Raw genomic sequence first — 25708 nt, forward strand, 5'->3', positions numbered from 1 at the left:
AGCAACCCCACTACCTGGGGTGTACGAGACATCCATATCTTTCTGGTATAATTCCTCTGTGTATTCTTGCCACCTCTTCTTGATGTCTTCTGCTTCTGTTAGGTCCTTACCACTTTTGTCCTTTATTATGGCAATCTTTGAACGAAATGTTCCTTTCATATCTCCAATTTTCTTGAACAGATCTCTGGTTCTTCCCATTCTGTTGTTTTCCTCTATTTCTTTGCATTGCTCGTTTAAGTAGGCCTTCTTGTCTCTCCTTGCTATTTTTTTGGAAATCTGCATTCAATTTCCTGTATCTTTCTCTATCTCCCTCGCATTTTGCTTGCCTTCTCTCTCCCGCTATTTGTAAGGCCTCATTGGACAGCCACTTTGCTTTCTTGCATTTCCTTTTCATTGGGATGGTTTTCGTTGCTGCCTCCTGTATAATGTTGCGAGCCTCCATCCATAGTTCTTCAGGCACTCTGTCTAGCAAATCTAAATCTTTAAACCTGTTCCTCACTTCCACTGTGTATTCATAAGGGATTTGATTTAGATTGTATCTTACCGGCCCAGTGGTTTTTCCTACTTTCTTCAGTTTCAGCTTGAATTTTGCTATAAGAAGCTGATGATCTGAGCCACAGTCAGCTCCAGGTCTTGTTTTTGCTGACTGTATTGAGCTTCTCCATCTTTGGCTGCAGAGAATATAATCAATCTGATTACGATGCTGCCCATCTGGTGATGTCCACGTGTAGAGTCATCTCTTGTGTTGTTGGAAAAGCGTGTTTGTGATGACCAGCTTGTTCTCATGACAGAACTCTATTAGCCTTTGCCCTGCTTCATTTTGCTCTCCAAGGCCAAACTTGCCAGTTGTTCCTTTTATCTCTTGATTCCCTACTTTAGCATTCCAATCCCCTATAATGAGAAGAACATCCTTCTTTGGTGTCACTTCTATAAGGTCTTGTAAGTCCTCATAGAATTGGTCAATTTCAGTTTCTTCAGCACCAGTAGTTGGTGCATAAACTTGGATTACTGTTATGTTAAAAGGTCTGCCTTGGATTCGTATCAAGATCATTCTATCATTTTTGAGATTGCATCCCAGTACTGCTTTCGCCACTCTTTTGTTGACTATGAGGGCCACTCCATTTCTTTTGCGGGTTTCTTGCCCACAGTAGTAGATATGATGGTCATCCGAACTGAATTCGCCCATTCGATATGATGGTCATCCGAACTGAATTTGCCCATTCCCGTCCATTTTAGTTCACTGATGCCCAGGATGTCAATATTTATTCTTGCCATCTCATTTTTGACCACATCCAACTTACCCAGGTTCATGGTTCTTACATTCCAGGTTCCTATGCAATATTTTTCTTTACAGCATTGGACTTTCCTTTCGCTTCCAGGCATATCCGCAACTGAACGTCCTTTCGGCTTTAGCCCAGCCGCTTCATCAGCTCTGGATCTACTTGTACTTGTCCTCCACTCTTCCCCAGTAGCATGTTGGACGCCTTCCGACCTGAGGGGCTCATCTTCCAGCGTCATAACTTTTATATACGTCATAACTTTTATATGTCATAACAATTATAAGCACTATTGTTTATATAATTTTAATTTGTTAAACAATCTAGTGGTCGATCCACAACTCTGGTCACTGCTCAGTGAGAAAAGCTCAAGAACTCTGGGCAAAGACAATGGGTAGATCACTGGCAGGATTTTTATTACTGGGAATAGATCTGAGTCTCTTGGAAGTTCTGGCATTGTGGCTAGTTCAAGGTACTAGCACAACTTTAATTGCCACTCATCTTTTGTTGATATTAACTCATTTCCCAGTATTTTGCTATTAACATCCTAGCCGCTGTTGTCGTGTAAAGAAACACTCTTTTATTTTCATTTAGTATGCTTATTGTTAGAATATCCAATAGGAAAGCTTTGGTTTTCTTTAAAATAAATAGCATTTATTTTATTTTATTTTACTTTATTTGTGAAATAAAATTCCCTCATTATTTTTTATCTGGAAAAAATGTTTAACTGGTAATCTATCTTTCTTACTTTTGTTTTCTTTTTATATTTTTACTTTTTTTGTATTTTTAGCATATAATAACAGTAGTAAATACTGGTATATAGAAATGTGATCATAATAGTGAAATGAATAAAATGCGTGCAGCTTCCCAAGAAAACTCAAGGAGATTCTCCCCTTTTTGGCTTTTACCTCTTCCCTTTATAACTGTGTCTTTAAGTCCCAAAAGTCCTGCCCCCCCCTACAGGATATCCCTTCTACAGATGTCAACGCAGACCTCGTCACCACAAGACTATTCATTACCTGCAACAACAACAACAACAAAAGACACCAGAGTGGCCACAGCTAACTCTTTCCAAAGGATATAGACTGACGGGGGGGCTGACAAAGGGGGCAAAGTTGAATTGCAAGCACATTCTCTCACCTTTTAAACCTCAAGACTCTGTGCCCCAGGATTGAAAAGATATGTAAAAGATCACAATTGCCTCAAGATATGCAACTGATATTTTCCATATTTTTTGCTCTATAGGACGCACCCGACCATAGGACGCACCTTGTTTTAGAGGGGGGAGACCATGGGGGAAAAATCTCCCTCTCTCTGCGCAGCGCCCCTTCAGCGAAGCGGCAGGAGAAACGGAGCCCCTTCCATTTCTCCTCCCGCTTAGCTGAAGGGGCGCTGCACCTTAGCTGAAGGGGCACCTACCCTTCAGTGAAGGCAACCCGAAGCCTCTGGAGTGCAGCGGGAGCTCCCGCCACGCTCCGGAGGCTTCAGGCGGCTATCCTTGAAGCCTGGAGAGCGAGAGAGGACAGTGCGCACCGACCCCTCTCGCTCTCCAGGCTTCAGCGAAAGCAACGTGAAGCCTCCGGAGCGCGGCAGCAGCGCTCCCACTGCGCTTCGGAGGCTTCGCGTTGCTATCGCTGAAGCCAAGGAGCCTGCATTCACTCCATAAGACGCACACACATTTCCCCTTAATTTTTGGAGGGGAAAATGTGCGTCTTATAGAGCGAAAAATATGGTAATTAGTATGTGGTGTATTGTGTGATATTATGTAGGAATGCTAACATGTGTCTGACAGTATGTTATTTCCGCCAAGAGGGGGACCCAATTTTTGTGTATAATTGCTATTATGCTCAATGTATAGTGTCTTATTGCCTACACCCCAATGGAGGATTCTCATGCATTTTAAGCTTTCAAATAGATCAGGCTATTGTGTAGTCCAGTATTTAGATTAGATGAATTTAAGTGGTTAAAATGAATGTTCTGCCAAAAATGCTATTCCTCTTTCAATCAGTCCCAGTAATTGTGAAAGATGCATGTTTCAAAAAATGGCAAGTTTAGTGGGGGGGGGGGGCAAAAGACCAAGGATAAAACACAAGGTACTTACAGACATAAAAGACAGAGGTGGTTTTGCCCTCCCAGATCTTTCATTATATTATGAAGCAGCATGCCTGGTATGGATTAGGGACTGGGTGAAGTTGGAAAAGCAAGAAGCATTAGAATTGGAAGGACATGACAATAGATTTGGCTGGCACGCATATTTATGGCATGGGAAAGGGAAGGTACATGAAAGTTTTTATAACCATATAATTAGGAAATCACTAATGAGCATATGGGAGAGATATAGTGGTACCCCAGGTTAAGTACTTAATTTATTCCGGAGGTCTGTTCTTAACCTGAAACTGTTCTCAACCTGAAGCACCACTTTAGCTAATGGGGCCTCCTGCTGCCGCTGCGCCGCAGGAGCCCGATTTCTGTTCTTATCCTGAAGCAAAGTTCTTAACCTGAAGCACTATTTCCGGGTTAGCGGAGTCTGTAACCTGAAGCGTATGTAACCCGAGGTACCACTGTATAAAGATATGTAAGAAGAGAAGACCCCTTGGTGGCTTTCACCACATGAAGCCTTACTGCTCAAACCACTTGAAAAGAAAGGAAAGTGGCTTATGTATGCTGACTTTATAAAGGATCAAGAAGGAAAATGGAACCGAAGAGATTACGAGGAAATAAAAGACCACTTTAACAGTTGGTTACGCTATCGGCAACAACATGAAATATACAAAGAAGAGAATAAGAAAGGATTTAGCTACACGACATCTAGATTTCAAAAGGAAGTCGTAGAAGGGAAAGTGAAGTTGCTGAAAGGTGCATATAGTACTCTGCTAGAATGGGAAACAAAAGATAAAGAGGTGAAATCAGTCATGATTAAATGGGCACAAGATATAGGTCATTATTTAATGTTTGAAGATTGGGGAAGATTGTGGAAAACTGATTTAAAATTTAAAGACTGCTCTTTGCTGAAAGAAAATTACACGAAAATGATGTATAGATGGTATATATCACCAGTGCAGATAGGAAGAATGTATAAAACTGGCTCAAATATATGTTGGAAATCTAAGGAAAAAGAAGGAACTTTTTACCATATGTGGTGGGATTGTAATAAAATTTAAAAAATTCTGGGAAATGATATACAATGAGTTGAAGAAAATGTTCCAATTAACTTTTGTAAAAAAGCCTGAAGCATTATTGTTAGGGATTGTAGGAAAAGAAGACGAAGAAATGCACCTTGGGCTTCTTGCGTGCAGCAGAAAATAGGGCGTGTCCCCTACTACAGAACTGTAAGAAAGGTTCAGAGTGAAGGACGCAGATTTCCACGCTTCCACCCAAAACTGCTGGGGCAACCCTGTGTCAAAGAGCATGGCTTTGGTTGCCTCCTGCAGCATTCTCTACCTGCATTCTGCAACTCCATTCTCCTGAGGAGAATTTGCTACAGTCAACCTGTGGTGTATGCCTTTCTGGCAGAAGAAGTTCTGCAACACAGACCTGGTGAACTCTCCAACGCGATCTGATTGAAAGCTCTGACCCGCAGTGAGAACTGTAGTTCTACTGCCGTTATCCAGTCTTTCACCAAAGCAGCGGCCTCTCACTTGTGCTTCAGAGAGAAAATCCACCCATTTCTGGAAGAATCATCCACCAGAGATAGCACAAATTTGGCCCCGCCCAGACTGGCAACTGGCATAGGGCCCCAAAGGTATGCAAGGACTAGCTCAAAAGGTTTTGTGGTTGCCCTGTCAGACCTAGGATAAGAGCACGTCTGAACCTTAGCTTTCTTGAAGGCCCTGCATTCCAGGTATTTGTCACATACCTTCATCTTGCACCCCTCAGTGCACCCTGGGACCTTCTTCACGTACCCCCAGTTGATATGTGACATTCTGTGGTGCCAAACGCCATGATGTCACCCATCATGAATGGGAACCTTAGCACACTGTGCTTGTGCATCCTCAGGGGGACCATTACCTGCAATAGGCGTTTCTAGCACAAACAGCCTGTCTTTGCACTCAACACTGACCAATTGTCACCCACCTCTGGAAAAGGAACACACATTATTTTCAAAACACACTTTGAACCCATCATGGACAAGAGAGGAAACAGAAAGCAAACAGCACTGCATCTCTGGAACGACATAGGCCTAAATCTCTGCCTGTAAAAAAGAACAATAAACAGAGCCAGACATAGTTAGTTAGCGCTTGAAACCATCTGCAATCTTCCAGTTTTCACAGCCTTGCAGTTCCACAAAAAAACATAGATGGCGATGGCATGAGATGGTGACTGGCCCCACTGTCAATCACCCAGCTCAGCCCGTGGCCCTGGTTGCAGTTTTTCACTGTTGCCATAGCAGCAGCAAAATGATGCTGTAACATGTCTCTGCCACTTCCCTTGGGACCTTTGTGAGGCTTCCCACACTTGGCAGCTCCTGTTATCTGGTTGCCACAGAAAATGGCCTTGGAGACATCCTGTCCCTCTACTGGACAATTCCGGAGCAGGTGGAATTCAGAGCCGCACCGGAAACGTGGGGAAGAAAAAGCTTTCACTGTTTCTTCACTTCTCCCTTCACCCCCATTCTTGGGCGCAGCACAGCCTGGGCCTACTCTCCCTCCAGCTTTCTACCTGTAATGCCTATAATGGCAGCAACTTTTTAAAAAAGTAATATTTAGAGCCCGTAGTTCAATTTCCCAGCAGCTCCCCTTCCCCGAAGAACACTTCTAGCATTTCAAATCCTCTACCTGTGGCATGGTTCAGGAGTGGGAAATGTGACCTCTTCACACTGGATGTCCATTTGGTATGGCCCTTTCCAGGTTTTTCCCTGCCCCTTGTGTTTATCTTTCATTTGTTCTCCTCTGTGTGTTGCCAGTAGAAGCCACAATTCTGTGGGTACTCCAGGTGGTGCAGAAAGTTGGCAGCAATTCCCTACACCCACAGGTCTCAGGATAGTTACAACATAAAAAACACCAAAAAAACACACAAAACACCACATTTTAAAAGGGCATTAAATGTCAATCAGCCAAAGGCCTGGTTAAAAAGTGTGGATTTGCCTGGCTCCTAAATCTGTATAATGGTTTTTCCAACCTTTGTATGGATTCTTTGATGGGAAGCGAGATTCTGCCTGTGACTGAAGCTCTTTCCACATTCCACACACTGATATGGTTCCTCCCCTGTATGAATTCTTTGATGGGAAGTGAGATGGGAGCTCTGACTGAAGTTCTTTCCACATTTCACACACTGATAGGGTTTCTCCCCTGTATGAATTCTTTGATGGGAAGTGAGATTCTGACTGTGACTGAAGCTCTTTCCAAATTCCACACATTGATATGGTTTCGCCCCTGTATGAATTCTTCGATGGGAAGTGAGAGAGGAGCTCTTCCTGAAGCTCTTTCCACATTCCACACACTGATAGGGTTTCTCCCCTGTATGAATTCTTTGATGGCAAGTGAGATTGGAGCTCTCAGTGAAGCTCTTTCCACATTCCACGCACTGATAGGGTTTCTCCCCTGTATGAATTCTTTGATGGGAAGTGAGATGGGAGCTCTGACTGAACCATTTTCCACATTCCACACACTGATAGGGTTTCTCCCCTGTATGAACGCTTTGATGGGAAGTGAGATCGGAGCTCTGACTGAAGCTCTTTCCACATTCCACACACTGATAGGGTTTTGCCCCTGTATGAATTCTTTGATGGGAAGTGAGATGGGAGCTCTGACTGAAGTTCTTTCCACATTTCACACACTGATAGGGTTTCTCCCCTGTATGAATTCTCTGATGCTTAGTGAGACTGGAGCGCTGAGTGAAGCTCTTTCCACATTCCACACACTCATGGGGTTTCTCGCCTGTATGAATTCTTTGATGGCGAGTGAGATCGCAGCTCTTCCTGAAGCTCTTTCCACATTCCATGCACTGAAAGGGTTTCTCCCCTGTATGAATTCTTTGATGGGAAGTGAGATTCTGACTTTGACTGAAGCTCTTTCCACATTCCACACACTGATAGGGTTTCTCCCCTGTATGAACGCTTTGATGGGAAGTGAGATGGGAGCTCTTCCTGAAGCTCTTTCCACATTCCTCACACTGATAGGGTTTCTCCCCTATATGAATTCTTTGATGGGAAGTGAGATTCTGACTGTGACTGAAGCTCTTTCCACATTCCACACATTGATATGGTTTCTCTCCTGTATGAATTCTTTGATGTGAAGTAAGACTGTGGCTGTGACTGAAGCTTTTTCCACATTCCACACACTGATATGGTTTCGCCCCTATATGAATTCTTCGATGGGAAGTGAGAGAGGAGCTCTTCCTGAAGCTCTTTCCACATTCCACACACTGATAGGGTTTCTCCCCTGTATGAATTCTTTGATGGCAAGTGAGATTGGAGCTATGAGTGAAGCTCTTTCCACATTCCACACAATGATAGCGTTTCTCCCCTGTATGAATTCTCTGATGCTTAGCAAGACTGGAGCTCTGAGTGAAGCTCTTTCCACATTCCACACACTCATGGGGTTTCTCGCCTGTATGAATACTTTGATGGCAAGTGAGATCGGAGCTCTTCCTGAAGCTCTTTCCACATTCCACACACTGATAGGGTTTCTCCCCTGTATGAATTCTTTGATGGCAAGTGAGATCGCAGCTCTTCCTGAAGCTCTTTCCACATTCCACGCACTGATAGGGTTTCTCCCCTGTATGAATTCTTTGATGGGAAGTGAGATGGGAGCTCTGACTGAACCATTTTCCACATTCCACACACTGATAAGGTTTCTCCCCTGTATGAACGCTTTGATGGGAAGTGAGATGGGAGCCCTGACTGAAGCTCTTTCCACATTCCACACACTGATAGGGTTTCTCCCCTGTATGAATTCGCTTGTGGGAAGTGAGATCGGAGCTCTGACTGAAGCTCTTTCCACATTCCACACACTGATAGGGTTTCTCCCCTGTATGAATTCTTTGATGGGAAGTGAGAGAGGAGCTCTGACTGAAGCTCTTTCCAAATTCCATGCACTGATAGAGTTTCTTTCCAATGAGATTTTGTTGATGGGAAGTGGAATGGGAGCTCTGACTGCAGCTTTCTCCACCCTCCACCCTGGGGATTTTTTCGTGGTCACCTTTGTTCTCGATTTCCGATTCATCACAATCTGCAATGGAAACAAAAAGAGATTAGAGCCTCAGGAACAAATGGAGAAGAACTGAAGGGAGTTTGGGGGGGGTGTTTACTACCTGTGTTGTTTGTCATTAACCAACATATTTATTATGAGTTTCTGGAGATTTGTTGAATCTTGCTTTGTTTGATATACAGTAATGGTCAAAATTGTGGAAGCCTTTTGGATTAAAGTGTATTTCAGAGGTTTGATGGCTCAAAACTCTGCTTCTTTTGGAGTAATATTATAACATTATATATCAAGGGAAATATAATTTTATCAAGAATGCAATTCAACAAAGTTTGTTTAATTATCCGTATTCTATCAAACGTTATAGCCAAATAATCAGAAAAACGAAGCACAACTTGCTTAGGTTGACTTTTGTCAGTTTGTTATGTGATTGCTATCAAGTTGGTTGGGTTGTTTTTGTTCTTTCATTTAGTGACATTGTAAGACATAATAAAAATATAGAAATGGCACAAAGAGTTGACTGGTCACCCAGAAAGCGATGTAAAATTGTACTATTAAGTGAACAAGGCAACAGTTATGAAGAAATTAGAAGTGAGATTGGGGAAAACATAACCAAAGCTTCCTTTCTATATTTTGGGAGAGGTATAAGGAGACTCAGTCACTATAAAATCAGACTGGTAAAGGCAGGTAAAGGTGCACAAAGGCAAGTGATGATCGAAGAATGGAGAGACTGTCCCTACATGACAGAAGAATATCATCTGGGTGTATACAAGATGACATGGTGCAATGTAATGTGAAGTTGATTGCAAGGACTCATCTAAAGGCTAGAATTCTAAGGAAAAAGCCATTGTTATCTCTCAAGCAAAGTTGAAAGACTAAACCCATGTTAACTGCACGGTGGAACAATGTGACAGTATTATTTCGAGCGATGAGACCCAAATCTCTTTGCTTGATTGTGATGGCATGAAATACGCGAGGAGAAGATTCAGAGAAGATTTACATCCTACTTGCCTTACACTGACCGTGAAACACCCAGATAGCGTGATGATCTGGGGTTGTATGGCAGCAAAAGGTGTGGGTGGAATTTGCGTCATTAATGGGAAAGTAAATGCCCCCAAATACATAAATGAAATACTTTAGCCCAAACTGAAGCGTTCCGCAGCTGATCTTTTCGCAGATATTGAAGCATTTATATATATATTTATAAATATTTATTTATTTATCTATTTATTTATTTATTTATCTATCTATTTCAACAGGACTCAGCTCCATGTCATGTTGCTGCTGTGTGCAAATGGTGCTTTCAAGATAATCCTATTCCACTGCCGGAATGGCCTGGGAATAGCTCAAACTTTAACCCAATTGGAAATCTATGGGGCCGAATAAGAAACTTGTTAATCAAAGGCAACCCGGCAATAAAGCCCAATTAACAGAGGCAATAATTCAGTCTTGGTTTCCCATTATTACAGCTGCAGAACTAAAAACTTGGTTCACTTCAAAGGAAGGCTTTGTAAGGCCGTAATGAAAGCTAAAGGTTACCAATGGTTACCAAATGTTTCACATTTTTTCTTTATGACTGCTGTTCTAATAAATACTCCTTCATAAAAGTCATTGCATTACATTCTTCACTAAATTATCTTTCCACTGCTCTATAATTTTATGGTATTACTCCACACAAAAGTGGTGTTATGAGACATCAAATCTCAGAAATACACTTTTCACAAAAGATTTCCACAAGTTTGGCCACTAGTAGAAGTTGTTCATTTTAAAGTTAATGTTCTTTTTATATGGAATCAGATTATTGTTTTTTATGTTTCATGATTATATATGTGTTGGAAGCCACCCAGAGTAGCTGGGGCAACCCAGCCAGATGGGCAGGGTAGAAATAAAAATTATTATTATTATTACTACAGTGGTACCTCGATTTAAGAACAGTTCTGTTCAGGAAAAGATTAAGTTTGTAAACCGAGGTACCACTGTATTACTATTGCTATCATCCTCATCCTCATCACTGCTACTACTACCTGAGATTCCATAAGCCTAGCTCTTCTCTGGGATGGATTTTGTTTGGCCCAGTCATGGCATCCCCTCCATCTCCATTGTCAGTCCTTGTTATGGCTTGTGAGACAACTCTGGCTAATTTCAGATTTATTGGTAAAACAACAAACTTGGACAGAGCTCCTCTACTCACCGTCCTCCCCACAAGATGGAGTTGCCCGGGCTGAGCTCCTCCCCCTTCCCCAGAAAGGAAGCCCCCACCTTCTCTTCCAGTATCTTTAAATTTGGCAGAGAATGCTTCCTGCATTCCAGCGTCTGACTCACTCCTGTAGCTCTCATACAGCTGTCACTCTGTCTCTCTTTTTCTTCTCCCCCTTGTTCAGAGCTCCGATGACAGTTGCTCCTCTCTGCCTTCCGCTGCTAACTCTCCTCTCCCTAGGCCTGCTTCTTCTCTTGCTGGCAGCACCTAAGCTTCACTGCCAATCATCTCTTTGGTCAACCCAAGACTGACAGGAGCAAAAACAGAAACAGAAAACCTGAAGCTACTTATCTTTCCTAAAAATTATGAAGCTGACATTTTAGATGGCCTGTGAAGTTCAGACCAGTCCTATTGTGGTAGAAAAAGGAATCATTGGAGGAAATTGTTCAAAGAAAAAACTGTAATTTACTGTTTATTGTGGGGGTGTTATGGAGGCGCTGTTGAGCTTCGTGAAAATAAATGAGGTTGGGCCCATAGAGGTATTTTTTGAATTTCCAGGCAAATATGACGATCCCACAGGAGCCTTACCAAGAGAGGCTACGATCCCACGATTCTCCTCCATGACGTCCTTATGCAGAGTTCTTTGGTCAGGATCCAGCAACGCCCACTCCTCGTCCGTGAAACGAACAGCAACGTCTTCAAAGCACACTGGAGCCTAAAAGAAAAAGGGAAATGTCTTCCTCTGAGACAGCAGAAATATGATCTGCTACACAATGCTCTGTTGTTTCCTTCCAATGCGGTGTTGTTTCAATAGGATTGCTTTACTGCACATTTTAAATATGAATGCTTATTTTAGTCTGCATTTTAATTATGGGTGTTTATCTTTGTGCAAATAGGTGGTACTCCACCTTGTGTTGTCCAAGACATTCTGCCTATGAAAGCATTCCAGTTTTCCCAATGGAAGGATCCGCTTTCTCCTCTCCTCCTGAGCTGTTCTGCAGAGTTCCCTCCCAATGCCCTAGAGCCAAATCCAAGGGGGTCATTGAGAGGGGAAGGAATGAGGGGCCGGCCCCTTGTTGTAGCGGATGGGGCTGGTTCGGTGAATCCAGGCCACTATTTGTTCTCATTTGTCCAGTGCTTAGAAGACTATTTTAGCATTCAAAGATCAATACAGAAATAAGATAAGCTTGTCTTGGATGGCCAACTGTCTTGGATAATCTAGCAGAGATTTCTGCAATGTACGGGATCTGCTGGCTCTGAGAGACAAGCAGGGAGGGTGGCTTCTGGCAAAAGGAGAGGGAGCCACCAGTGGCTCTTCCTTATCCTAACTCACCTCTGCCTCCCGACCTTCCTCTTCCACTCGCCTCCTTCCTCTTCTGCCACTGATTCTGCACTGCATTCTGCCACAGAGTCTCCCAGCTCACTAAGCCCTGTTCGCCCTTCAGCTTCTGACACCTCCTCTTCCCAGGCTTCTCCCTCTTCCCCCTCTGACCACCCATCCTTCTTCTACCTCCACTTCTTGGGCTCTCAGCCATCTTCCCTTCCTGGTTCCCCAGCTGTATCCTCCCACCATTCCTCTGTGCCCAACCAATCCATGACATTGCTCCATCCCTCAGCCTCTGTCCCCACAAGGCAGCTTCCCCTGACCTGATCTGGTTCCACAGCTGCTGCTTCCCTTCTGCCCCCATGAAAAGACAGATCAGGAGGTCTTGCCGGCATCCTTCTGTCACCTGCAAGAGAAAAAACATAAACAGGACACCTGGAGTGCCTGTTTCTCTCACAGGTGAAACAGGGCATCTCTAACTACAGATGGGCCTTTGAGAAAGCCTTACCTACTGAGAGCATTTGGACGTTTGTGCCCATTTCATATGTTAGTTGTGCTGAAATACATCTCCCCTCCTCTGGACCTTTCTTCCCAACTGTCTCCCCCCAAAACAAGATGAAAAGAACCCTCAGATGACTTGGAAAACCAACAGAATGAGATCAAACTGAGAAAAACCACCTTCCTCCTTACCCAGTGGCCTCTCTCTGGTGACCAACGGAGGCCTCTCTGCCTCACAGGAATCCAGGTCCATTTCTGCAAAGAGATCCTGTCCCTGAAAAAGAAACAAGGATTCAAAACAGAGAATGGTGAGAAATATTAGACAGAGAATGAAAAAGACTTGAAGGGTGTGAGATGTCATTCCATAGATGCTTTCCCACAAAACGGATGGGCCATCAGCAGACCATTATGGGATGTTCTTTGTCCTGTTTGGAGCCCCTTGGGAGTATCCAGAGGAAAGTCTCTCTCACCTGCTTTCTCTCCTCTGCCTGGCTCAGGAGGAAACCTTCGGCCAGGGCCACCGCCTGGGAACTGGTCTCCGCTCCGCATTCCCTCACCCAGCTCTCCATCTCCAGGGGAAGCACAGCCAGGAACTGCTCCAAGATCACCAGGTCCAGCATCTTAGCTTTCGTGTGCCTTTCTGGCTTCAGCCACTGGTGGCAAAAGTGGTAGAGTTGACTGCAAACCTCTCGGGGTCCTTTGGCCTCCTGGCAGCAGAACTGCCTCAACTGCTGGCTCTGCACCTCTGAGCGGAGGGTGTCCTCCTCCCCCAGGATCTTCTGCACTGGGTTTTCCCAGAATCTCCCACTGCTCCCAGTTTGGCTGGCATGGCCTCTTCCTGTTCCAGGGCCAGCTGAATCTTGCTCATCCATTTGTGCTCTCAGGAAGCCTCTGAGAGATCAGAAGGAACCCTTTGGTCTTCTGACAAGTTCTGTCTGTCGTAATGAAAAGCTCTAGGAAATCCTACGAACCAAATACATTGTTCTGTTACAGAATTGTAGAACAGGAGGGGGGGGGATTGGTTCTTTGAGCAAGCATGGATGAGTCTTGCTGGGACCCAGGGCTGGACTGCACTGCATCCCAGACCATGAGCTATCTTTTGAGAAGAAAGAGGAGGAAGAGGAGAAGAAATACGTCTCTAGCCTTCTAGCAATGCAAAATGTGGAGGCAACTGAAGGGATTTCTGGGATGTTAATCAACCTGGTTTCTGCTGCCTTCCAGTCAATGCATGAAGTCAGAACAGACAGACAAGGGAATCGTTTGTATCTTGTGAAAAATGGATGCTTGTGCTGGACAGAAGTTAAGAAAGATTTAGAATATGGTCAAATTTGAGACTTTCCTTGTTAGGTCGAATTGCTGTTATTAAGATGAATGTTTTGCCGAGAATGCTGTTTTTGTTCCAAACATTGCAGATTGTGGATAAAATGGACTGCTTCAAGAGGTGGCAGAAAGATATATCTAGATTTGTCTGGCAGGGCAAAAAGCCCAGAATAAAATTTAAGATATTAACTGATGCAAAAGAAAGAGGGGGGTTTGCCCTGCCAGACTTAAAACTGTATTATGAATCAGCGGCTTTTTGCTGGCTGAAAAACTGGCTACTTCTTGAGAACACAGACATTTTGGATCTTGAAGGGTTCAATAATAGGTTTGGTTGGCATGCATATATATGGTATGACAAGGTTAAAATTCATCAAGGATTCAAAAACCATATTGTTAGGAAAGCACTATATAATGTTTGGATTCGGTATAAAGATTTGTTGGAAAATAAAACCCCTAGGTGGCTGTCACCAATGGAAGCTAAGGAAGTGAAAACGCTCAATATGGAATCTAAATGGCCAAAATATTGGGAAATCATAGAACAGGAGGAGGGAAAAGTGAAACTACAGAGTTATGAGAAATTGAAGTCTAAAGTAAGAGACTGGCTTCACTATTACCAGATAAATGAAGTGTTTAAACAGGACAGGAAAATTGGCTTCCAGGTGGAGAGGTCAAAATTAGAAACAGAATTGTTAGAACCCAATACTAAGAATCTGTCAAGAATGTACAACTTGTTGTTGAAATGGAATACACAGGACGAGACGGTTAAATCAGTTATGATTAAATGGGCACAAGATATTGGTTATGACATTATGTTTGCTGACTGGGAACAGTTATGGACCACCGGTATAAAGTTTATGGCATGTAATGCCTTAAGAGAGAATATTATGAAAATGATTTATAGGTGGTACATGACTCCAGTCAAGCTTGCAAAAATTTATCACTTGCCTAATAATAAATGCTGGAAATGTAATGAAACTGAAGGTACCTTTTACCACCTTTGGTGGACGTGCCCAAGGATTAAGGTCTTCTGGGAAATGATTTATAATGAAATGAAAAAGGTGCTTAAATGCACATTTGTGAAGAAACCAGAGGCCTTTCTCCTGGGCATGGTGGGCCAATTGGTGTCAAGGAAAGATAGGACGTTCTTTATGTATGCTACAACAGCAGCAAGAGTTCTTTTAGCTAAGTATTGGAAGACACAAGAACTACCCACGCTGGAAGAGTGGCAGACGAAGGTGATAGACTATATGGGACTGGCCGAGATGACTGGCAGAATCCGCGACCAAGGGAAAGAGACGGTGGAAGAAGATTGGAAGAAATTTAAAGTTTATCTTAAGAACTGTTGTAAAATTAATGAGTGCTAAAATGTCATGGGTAATGTGAAACAAAATTGCAGTGATAAATAATTGGGTAAGAGAAAAAGGATTAAAGAAAGTGAATTATAAGTAATTGGAACTAGGGGTTGCTGAAAAAGTTTAAAATAGGGATGCAGAAAAGGGAGGTATGGGGAAGTCGTTGAAATAAGGTTTAAGAAAAAGAGGTTATGAAACTATACGTGTTTATATGTTTGTTTGTCTGTGTATTGTTAGTTGTATTGTGTTTTAATTTAAGTTGGAAAATTAATAAAAATTTATATAAAAAAAAGAAAAATAGTGGGGGTCCTCAGGAGTTGCTCCCCACCCCCACTCCCCTGCTTCTGTCTCCTTTTCTTGCCCTGGGACTCTCTGTCGCTCTTCAGACAGACTCCTGGGGTGGGGTCCCTTTTTTTGCTCTGAGGGACAGGTATGTATCTGACCAACCCCCTAAGGGCCAAGTGGGCAGGGCCAAAAACATCTCCCTTGAAATTTAGGCAGGTACTTTATTATTACTTTATTATTATTATTCTGATAGATAGCTTAACAAACACACAGCCATTGATGCCAAGGTCCCTGGAGGCTTGGTGAGTAGCAGCGCCCATTTCCGGCTGCTTTGCCAGCAACAATCCCTTTGGGAGAGAGAGGACGTGGTCCTGGGATGCCCTGCTCTGGGTGCGAGGGGATTGCTGCAGTGGCCTCCGTGGGGAGCTGCCCTGGGAGACGACTGGGAAACTGGTCCGCAATGCAGCAGCCAGACTAGGGGCTGGGATCCCTCTCTTTGTTCCTGGCCTTCCTCTCCCACCTTTCCTTCCTTCCTCCCCATTGTTCTTGGGGGGGGGGGGCTAGTCCACCTCCTCGTCCAGCTTTGGAAAACCATTTGCACATGTTTCCTCTGTTGTGCAATGAGGCTGAGCAATGTCACACAGAGTTAAAGTGCCAGGGACTCCTTTGTTTAAAGAAGGGATATTTTTTCAGAAAGGGGGGGGGGCGGAGGGCCAAATGAGTTTGGGATCCTCTGATCTCCAGGAAGGAGAGCGTGGCAGACCTGGCCCCTCCCTGATCAGGCCCCCCAGGCATCCTCCCCTGCTGCAGCCCTGGGACCCCCCCCCCCCCCGTCTCCCCACTGCACCCTCTGGGGGGAGAGAGAGGAGACTCACCAGATCCCAGGAGGGGACAGCGAGGCAGCCCTTGCAGGAGAGACCCCAAAGCAAGGAAAGGACTGGGGAGGGAGGGGCCTTGGCTCTGGAGGACCTGGCCCCCTCTTGCTTCCTGGCCTCTCTAGGAAGGCAGCTCACTTCCCTTTAACCCTTGCCAAGCCGAGTCCCTCCAGCTCAGCCCTCTCTCGCTTGGCAGAACCTCAGATTTCTATTATTTTTTATGGATTAAGGGGGCAGCTGCCCCCCTGGCTATGCCAATGCCCAGATATCCTTTTGGGGGTGAGGCTCTTGGCTGGACTCTGAGCATCTCCCTCCCTTGGCCAGAAACCAGAGGAAGAGCTTGCAGGGAAAAGGGCTTTGCAGGAGGCAAGGAAGCTCCTCCTAGAATTCAGGAGCGGAGAGATAGGAGGGGATCCCAGGGTCATCTAGCCCAACCCCCAGCAATGCAGGAATCTCAGTTAAAGCATCCATGGCAGATGGCCGCCCGATCTCTGCTTTTGTTGTTGATTAGTCGTTTAGTCGTGTCCGACTCTTCGTGACCCCATGGACCAGAGCACGCCAGGCACTTCTGTCTTCCACTGCCTCCCGCAGTTTGGTCAGACTCATGTTTGTAGCTTCAAAGACACTATCCAACCATCTCGTCCTCTGTCGTCCCCTTCTCCTTGTGCCCTCCATCTTTCCCAACATCAGGGTCTTTTCCAGGGAGTCTTCTCTTCTCATGAGGTGGCCAAAGTATTGGAGCCTCAGCTTCACGATCTGTCCTTCCAGTGAGCACTCAGGGCTGATTTCCTTAAGAATGGATAGGTTTGATCTTCTTGCAGTCCATGGGACTCTCAAGAGTCTCCTCCAGCACCATAATTCAAAAGCATCAATTCTTCAACGATCAGCCTTCTTGATGGTCCAGCTCTCACTTCCATACATCACTACTGGGAAAACCATAGCTTTTACTATACGGACCTTTGTTGGCAAGGTGATGTCTCTACTTTTTAAGATGCTGTCTAGGTTGATCATTGCTTTCCTCCCAAGAAGCAGGCGTCTCTTAATTTCGTGGCTGCTGTCACCATCTGCAGTGATCATGGAGCCCAAGAAAGTAAAATCCCTCACTGCCTCCATTTCTTCTCCTTCTATTTGCCAGGAGGTGATGGGACCAGTGGCCATGATCTTCGTTTTTTTGATGTTGAGCTTCAGACCATATTTTGCGCTCTCCTCTTTTACCCTCAATAAAAGGTTCTTTAATTCCTCCTCACTTTCTGCCATCAAAGTTGTGTCATCTGCATATCTGAGGTTGTTGATATTTCTTCCAGCAATCTTAATTCCGGCTAGGGATTCATCCAGCCCAGCCTTTCGCATGATGAATTCTGCATATAAGTTAAATAACCAGGGAGACAATATACAGCCTTGTCGTACTCCTTTCCCAATTTTGAACCAATCAGTTGTTCCATATCCAGTTCTAACTGTAGCTTCTTGTCCCACATAAAGATTTCTCAGGAGACAGATGAGGTGATCAGGCACTCCCATTTCTTTAAGAACTTGCCATAGTTTGCTGTGGTCGACACAGTCAAAGGCTTTTGCATAGTCAATGAAGCAGAAGTAGATGTCTTTCTGGAACTCTCTGGCTTTCTCCATAATCCAGCGCATGTTTGCAATTTGGTCTCTGGTTCCTCTGCCTCTTCTAAATCCAGCTTGCACTTCTGGGAGTTCTCGGTCCACATACTGCTTGAGCCTTCCTTGTAGAATTTTAAGCATAACCTTGCTAGCGTGTGAAATGAGTGCAATTGTGCGGTAGTTGGAGCATTCTTTGGCACTGCCCTTCTTTGGCATTGGGATGCAGACTGATCTTCTCCAATCTTCTGGCCACTGCTGAGTTTTCCAAACTTGCTGGCATATTGAGTGTAGCACCTTAACAGCATCATCTTTTAAAATTTTAAATAGTTCAGCTGGAATACCATCACTTCCACTGGCCTTGTTATTTGCAGTGCTTTCTAAGGCCCATTTGACTTCACTCTCCAGGATGTCTGGCTCAAGGTCAGCAACCCCACTACCTGGGGTGTACGAGGCATCCATTTCTTTCTGATATAATTCCTCTGTGTATTCTTGCCACCTCTTCTTGATGTCTTCTGCTTCTGTTAGGTCCTTACCACTTTTGTCCTTTATTATGGCAATCTTTGAATGAAATGTTCCTTTCATATCTCCAATTTTCTTGAACAGATCTCTGGTTCTTCCCATTCTGTTGTTTTCCTCTATTTCTTTGCATTCCTCGTTTAAGAAGGCCTTCTTGTCTCTCCTTGCTATTCTTTGGAAATCTGCATTCAATTTCCTGTATCTTTCACTATCTCCCTGGCATTTTGCTTGCCTTCTCTCCCCCGCTATTTGTAAGGCCTCGTTGGACAGCCACTTTGCTTTCTTGCATTTCCTTTTCATTGGGATGGTTTTCGTTGCTGCCTCCTGTATAATGTTGCGAGTCTCCATCCATAGTTCTTCAGGCACTCTGTCTAGCAAATCTAAATCCTTAAACCTGTTCCTCACTTCCACTGTGTATTCATAAGGGATTTGATTTAGATTGTATCTTACCGGCCCAGTGGTTTTTCCTACTTTCTTCAGTTTAAGCTTGAATTTTGCTATAAGAAGCTGATGATCTGAGCCACAGTCAGCTCCAGGTCTTGTTTTTGCTGACTGTATTGAGCTTCTCCATCTTTGGCTGCAGAGAATATAATCAATCTGATTTTGATGCTGCCCATCTGGTGATGTCCACGTGTAGAGTCGTCTCTTGTGTTGTTGGAAAAGCGTGTTTGTGATGACCAGCTTGTTCTCTTGACAGAACTCTATTAGCCTTTGCCCTGCTTCATTTTGCTCTCCAAGGCCAAACTTGCCCGTTGTTCCTTTTATCTCTTGATTCCCTACTTTAGCATTCCAATCCCCTATAATGAGAAGAACATCCTTCTTTGGTGTCGCTTCTATAAGGTGTTGTAAGTCTTCATAGAATTGGTCAATTTCAGTTTCTTCAGCACCAGTAGTTGGTGCATAAACTTGGATTACTGTTATGTTAAAAGGTCTGCCTTGGATTCGTATCGAGATCATTCTATCATTTTTGAGATTGCATCCCAGTACTGCTTTCGCCACTCTTTTGTTGACTATGAGGGCCACTCCATTTCTTTTCCGGGTTTCTTGCCCACAGTAGTAGATAGGATAGTCATCCGAATTGAATTCGCCCATTCCTGTCCATTTTAGTTCACTGATGCCCAGGATGTCAATATTTATTCTTGCCATCTCATTTTTGACTACATCCAACTTACCCAGGTTCATGGTTCTTACATTCCAGGTTCCTATGCAATATTTTTCTTTACAGCATTGGACTTTCCTTTCGCTTCCAGGCATATCCGCAACTGAACGTCCTTTCGGCTTTAGCCCAGCCGCTTCATCAGCTCTGGATCTACTTGTACTTGTCCTCCGCTCTTCCCCAGTAGCATGTTGGACGCCTTCCGACCTGAGGGGCTCATCTTCCAGCGTCATAACTTTTATATGCCTGTTGTCTTTGTCCATGGAGTTTTCTTGGCAGGGATACTGGAGTGGCTTGCCGGTTCCTCCTCCAGGTGGATCACGTTTGGTCAAAACTCTCCACTATGACCTGTTCATCTTGGGTGCCCTGCTCGGCATAGTTCATAGCTTCTCTGAGTTCTTCAAGCCCCTTTGCCACGGCAAGGCAGTGATCCATGAAGGGGGATCTCTGCTTAGAAACCTCCAAGGAAGGAGAGTCCACCACCTCCCAAGGGAGACCTTTCCCTGCCCAACTGCTCTTAGATGTCCCTCAAGGCAGCGGGTCCTGAGTTCTAGCCCTGCTGAAACAATTGCACTGGCTGCCAAGGAGGAACCAAGCGAGGTTCAAAAGAAATAAACCCTATTCTCATCATAAATGAGTAATACTTTCTTATGCATGCTTTTTATGCTAATATACAAAAGTATGCCATTTCCCTTTCCAGAAATGCTTAATTGCTAATTCAATGGACTGAAAATGGATGGTTGCTGTTATTATGTTTAGGGAAGCTTTTAATATTGGATGGACTATTGTATTTTGATATTTTGTTGGAAGCTGCCCAGAGTGGCTGGGGAAATCCAGCCAGATGGGTGGGGTATAAATATATTATCATTATTATTATTAATTGATTAAATTGATCAGGTGAGTTTTCTCCTTTCAAAAGAGGCAGGTGGAATCTCCACGGTTGCTAATAGCATAATGTTGAAAGGCTAGTGAAATATGGGGAGCCCTAGAGCATCTGCTTGGCATGCAGAATGTCCCAGTCAGTGTGGACCAGGGGTCCTCAAACTATGTCCTCCACGGCCATTTCAGAACCCGCCAAGTGTCTGAGGCTGAAAGCATGTCACCGTCAGCTCAGTCAGTCCCCGCACTGCACTGAGGTAAACGCCACAGGCATGGTGGCGGCTCTACCAATGGAAGGCCAGGGGGTTTTGCCTGGGGATGGGGAAGTGTTGTCTTTTGGCTTGAAGGGCAAAGTTGAGGTTGGTGGAGGAAGGCAGACTTGGATCAATTCGGTTTCGTTACGTAGAGGTTTACTTTAAAGGTGGGAGAAGGAAGTATAGTCCTATTTTTGTGCATGGAGCAGCGGTATTTCCACTCATGTGGTTTACATGCTCTGAAAGCTGGGATCTGTTTTGATATTTAGATTTTTAAAGGGTGGAATGGAACCGGATATTGGCCACCTTGTTAGCCTGGGGCAGGGGTCAGCAACCTTTTTTCAGCCATGGGCCAGTCCACCGTCCCTCAGACCATGTAGGGGGCCAGACTATATTTTTTGGGGGGGGATGAACGAAGTCCTATGCCCCACAAATAACTCATCTAAAAACACACTGATTCCCGAATTGTCCGCGAGCCGGATTGAGAAGGCGATTGGGCCGGATCCAGCCCCCAGGCCTTAATTTGCCTACCCCTGGCCTGGGGAGCCACATTCTGTTTGAAGCAGACCAGGATTAGCCCCCAAGGCCTGGGATGTCCCTCCTCCCCTGCAGTAGGACTTTGAATCCAGGAGGAAACTCTTGGAATAGCCTTGCCAGGTGCTCAGGGAGAGACTCACCTGTCCCCATGTCCTTCTCTTTGCAGATGTGCTGTGGTTGCACATCCCTCCCCCAGGGGTGAGTATTGGAGAGAACCAGAGCAGGGGCTCAGACCTGCCCTCCTTGTCCCCCACTCTGCCCTCTCGGATGTGGAGAAGCCCTCCCTTGTGAGGAACTGACTTTTGTCTTTCAGCTGCTGGAAGAAGATCAGCTGTACCTGCCGGAGGTGATTCAGAACTGCCAGGCAGCTCAGCTCAGGGGGCTCCGAACCCTGAAGTGCTCCAAGCAGGAGACGGCCAAAGCCATCCTGGTGAGTGATGGGTGGTGTGGGAGACCCCATGGGGAAGTGGGGGAGGGGGGCTTTGAGGAAGGGTTTCTCCGTCTGCCAGAGAGGAGGACCCTACTGGCCTAGGTTCACGTATCCTGTTTGAAAGGGGAATCATCTTAGGGACTTCCTGTGAAAATCTGGGTCAGGAATGCTGTTCCCGGAATTGACAAACACACAAGATGTAATCGGCTGTGCATTCACATAAACAATACTCTTCTATACATTCTTATCACAATATCTTGCACATAAACAACACATAAATTGCAATAATATAGATGGAAGTCCCCAGTAAATCAGTTCATCCGAAAGACCAAATGCCTGCTAGTTTCTGTTCCACATACGTTCATAAAGTCCAAATTGGAGCCTGCTACAGTTCCACAGTGTTGACAAGGATTTCCGGAACAATGCCCTGTTTTGCTCTCATGGGCTCCATCCGTTGTACATATTCTAAGTAATATAAATGAATATAATGTTGTAATTCAACATATTTTAACAAATTAACAAACCTGTGATGGATAAAGTTTGTTTTACATTTGTTGTTTTAAAGGGGTCACTTAGAATCATAGAATCATAGAGTTGGAAGAGACCACAAGGGCCATCGAGTCCAACCCCCTGCCAAGCAGGAACAACCCCCTGCCAAGCAGGAAGAGAACCTTACAGCTGCAGATTTCTGTCACCTGTAGCTAAAATCAATGCTGCGCCTGTCTATATACACTGCAAGAGTTGTTGTTCACCGAAGAAACCACTGTGTTAAAAGTTCTATTATCGTGATACTTCATGTCGGAATTCAAGCCTTAGTCAGAGGAATTGGCCACTCTCCAGGTGCCCGGCTTGGATTCCTTGTTGACCTCCCCCGTCAGCGACTCCCGGCAAGACAAGGCGAGATCTCTATCGGCGATTCTTCCCAACGTGAGAAGAACACACCATCCCTCCTCCCCTGCCGTTCCCAGGGAGGGGAGAGAGACAGACAGAAATATATTTACATGCCTTTATTTCTGTCTTTCCAGCAGTACAGAGAAAACGTGTCTGCACTCTCTTTACATCAACAGCAGAGAGAGAATAACTCCTCCCATGTACTTCCAGTACAAGTCAGGTGACACTCTGAGCTAACATCCGGTGCTCAGTGGTGTGAATAGACTGTTCCTTTGTTCCCACGGTACAGTCCCAAAACAGCAACATCCTGTTTGGCTTTCCAGCCATCTGGAGCACTCAGCCAGCATTGCTCCTTTTTCGTAACACTTCATATATGGCATGTACTTTTATAGCACAATTGTTTATATAATTTTAATTTGTTAAATGATCTAGTGGTCGATCCACAGTTCTGGTCACTGCTCCCTGAGAAATGCTCAAGAACTCTGGGCAAAGACAATGGGTAAATCACTAGCAGGATTTTTATTACTGGGAGTAGATCTCAGTCTCTTGGAAGTTCTGGCATTGTGGCTAGTTCAAGGTACTAGCACAACTTTAATTGCCACTCATCTTTTGTTGATATTAACTCATTTCCCAGTATTTTGCTATTAACATCCTAGCCGCTGTTGTTGTGTAAAGAAGCACTCTTTTATTTTCATTTGGTATGCTTATTGTTAGAATATCAAATAGGAAAGCTTTGGTTTTCTTTAAAATAAATAGCATTTTTTTTTACTTTACTTTATTTTATTTTCCCTTTGGGGACATGTCCACCACATGTGGAATAAGGTTTCCTCATTTTGTCTGCATCTCCAGCACTTATTGCTGATATTTATTTATTTTGACTGATTTGGATGGGGTCAGGTACCATCTAAAAATCAGATAGCACATGGTGAATTTTATGTCTTTTTCCATAATTCCCATTTTTCATCTTGATTGGATAGCTACAATCGTGTGCCCATTTCACCATCACCTCCTTCACCTCTTAGTCCTTAAGGTTCCAGTCCAGTAACAATCTGTGTGGTTTTGATAATATCTTTGTATTATTTAATATTTAATAATAACTTTTTAAAAAATCTGCTATCTTTGAATCAAGTCCATTAATTTTTCATCTGGAAGAAAATGTTTAACTGGTAATCTATCTTTTTTACTTTTGTTTTCTTTTTATATTTTTACTTTTTTTGTATTTTTAGCATATAATAACAGTAGTAAATACCGGTATATGGAAATGTGATCATAATATTGAAATGAATAAAATGCTTAACTCGCTAAGATAATAATAGTGAAATGAATAAAATGCTTGCAGCTTCCCAAGAAAATTCAAGAAGATTCTCGCCTTTTTGGCTTTTACCTCTTCCCTTTATAACTGTGTCATTAAGTCCCAAAAGTCCTGCCCCCCCTTGCAGGATATCCCTTCTACAGATGCCAACACAGACCTCGTGACCACAAGACTATTCATTACCTGCAGTAGCAACAACAAAAGACACCAGAGTGACCACAGCTATCTCTTTCCAAAGGATATAGACTGACGGGGTGGGGGCGGGGCTGACAAAGGGGGGAAAGTTGAATTGCAAGCACATTCTCTCACCTTTTAAACATCAAGACTCTGTGCCCCAGGATTGAAAAGATATGTAAAAGATCACAATTGACTCAAGATATGCAACTGATATTTAATTAGCATATGGTGTATTGTGTGATATTATGTAGGAATGCTAACATGTGTCTGACAGTATGTTATTTCCACAAAGGGGGGGGGGACACCCAATTTTTGTGTATAATTGCTTTTATGTTCAATGTATAGTGTCTTATTACCTACAGCCCTATGGAGGATTCTCATGCATTTTAAGCTTTCAAATAGATCGGGCTATTGTGTAGTCCAGTATTTAGATTAGATCAATTTAAGTGGTTAAAATGAATGTTCTGCCAAAAATGCTATTCCTCTTTCAATCAGCCCCAGTAATTGTGAAAGATTTTTCAAAATGTTTCAAAAAATGGCAGAAATAAATTATCAGGTTTATCGGGGGGGGGGGGGTTTCACGGATATTTATGGCATAGGAAAGGGAAGGTATATAAAAAAAGTTTTTATAACCATATAATTAGGAAATCACTAATGAGCATATGGTAGAGATACACTGGTACCCCAGGTTAAGTACTTAATTCATTCCGGAGGTCCGTTCTTAACCTGAAACTGTTCTTAACCTGAAGCACCACTTTAGCTAATGGGGCCTCCTGCTGCCACCGCACGATTTCTGTTCTCATCCTGAAGAAAAAGTTCTTAACCTGAAGCACTATTTCTGGGTTAGCGGAGTGTGTAACCTGAAGCGTATGTAACCCGAGGTACTACTGTATAAAGATAGGTTAGAACAGAAGACCCCTTGGTGGCTTTCACCACATGAAGCTTTACTGCTCAAACCACTTGGATAGAAAGGAAAGTGGCTTACGTATGCTGACTTGTTAAAGGATCAAGAAGGAAAATGCAAATGAAGAGATTACAAGGAAATAGACCACTTTCAGAGTTGGTTACACTATCGGCAACTACATGAAACATACAAAGAAGACAATAAGAAAGGATTTAGCTACACGACATCTAGATTTCAAAAGGAAGTCGTAGAAGGGAAAGGGAAGTTGCTGAAAAGTGCATATAGTATTCTGCTAGAATGGGAAACAAAAGATGAAGAGGTGAAATCAGTCATGATTAAATGGGCACAAGATGTAGGTCATAATTTAATGTTTGAAGATTGGGGAAGATTGTGGAAAACTGATTTAAAATTTAAAGACTGCTCTTTGCTGAAAGAAAATTACATGAAAATGATGTATAGACGCTATATATCACCAGTGCAGATAGGAAGAATGTATAAAACCAGCTCAAAGATATGTTGGAAATGTAAGAAAAAGAAGGGACTTTTTACCATATGTGGTGGGATTGTAATAAAATAAAAAAATTCTGGGAAATGATATACAATGAGTTGAAGAAAATGTTCCAATTAACTTTTGTAAAAAAGCCTGAAGCATTATTGTTAGGGATTGTAGGAAAAGAAGAAATGCACATTGGGCTTCTTGCCATGCAGCAGAAAATAGGGCGTGACCCCTACTACAGAACTGTAAGAAAGGTTCTGAGTGAAGGACACAGATTTCCA

General features: G+C 43.7%; 2 protein-coding genes and 1 pseudogene across 2 annotated transcripts in view; all 3 read right to left on the reverse strand.

Moving 5' to 3' along the window:
• Positions 1–9513, reverse strand: part of LOC128412283 (zinc finger protein 91-like) — a 30642-nt gene extending 21129 nt beyond the window's left edge. The window contains exons 1-3 of the mRNA XM_053385190.1: positions 9431–9513; positions 7302–8394; positions 6433–7220 (exon numbers count right to left, since the gene is read on the reverse strand). Coding sequence (XP_053241165.1) covers positions 6433–7220; positions 7302–8394; positions 9431–9513 — 1964 coding nt within the window. The remainder of the gene's footprint in view (positions 1–6432; positions 7221–7301; positions 8395–9430) is intronic.
• Positions 1–12706, reverse strand: part of LOC128412218 (zinc finger protein 883-like) — a 53485-nt pseudogene extending 40779 nt beyond the window's left edge.
• An 89-nt stretch (positions 12707–12795) lies between these two features.
• On the reverse strand, positions 12796–16670 carry LOC128412319 (zinc finger and SCAN domain-containing protein 31-like). The gene is made up of 3 exons (XM_053385224.1): positions 16271–16670; positions 12908–13401; positions 12796–12809 (listed from the first exon to the last, which is right to left on the reverse strand). Exons 2-3 carry the CDS (start codon positions 13308–13310, stop codon positions 12796–12798), a joined length of 417 nt encoding a protein of 138 aa, XP_053241199.1. The 5' UTR covers positions 13311–13401; positions 16271–16670.
• Positions 16671–25708: the final 9038 nt, after the last annotated feature.

This window comes from Podarcis raffonei, chromosome 4, assembly GCF_027172205.1.
Source record: "Podarcis raffonei isolate rPodRaf1 chromosome 4, rPodRaf1.pri, whole genome shotgun sequence".
Taxonomy (NCBI): domain Eukaryota; kingdom Metazoa; phylum Chordata; class Lepidosauria; order Squamata; family Lacertidae; genus Podarcis; species Podarcis raffonei.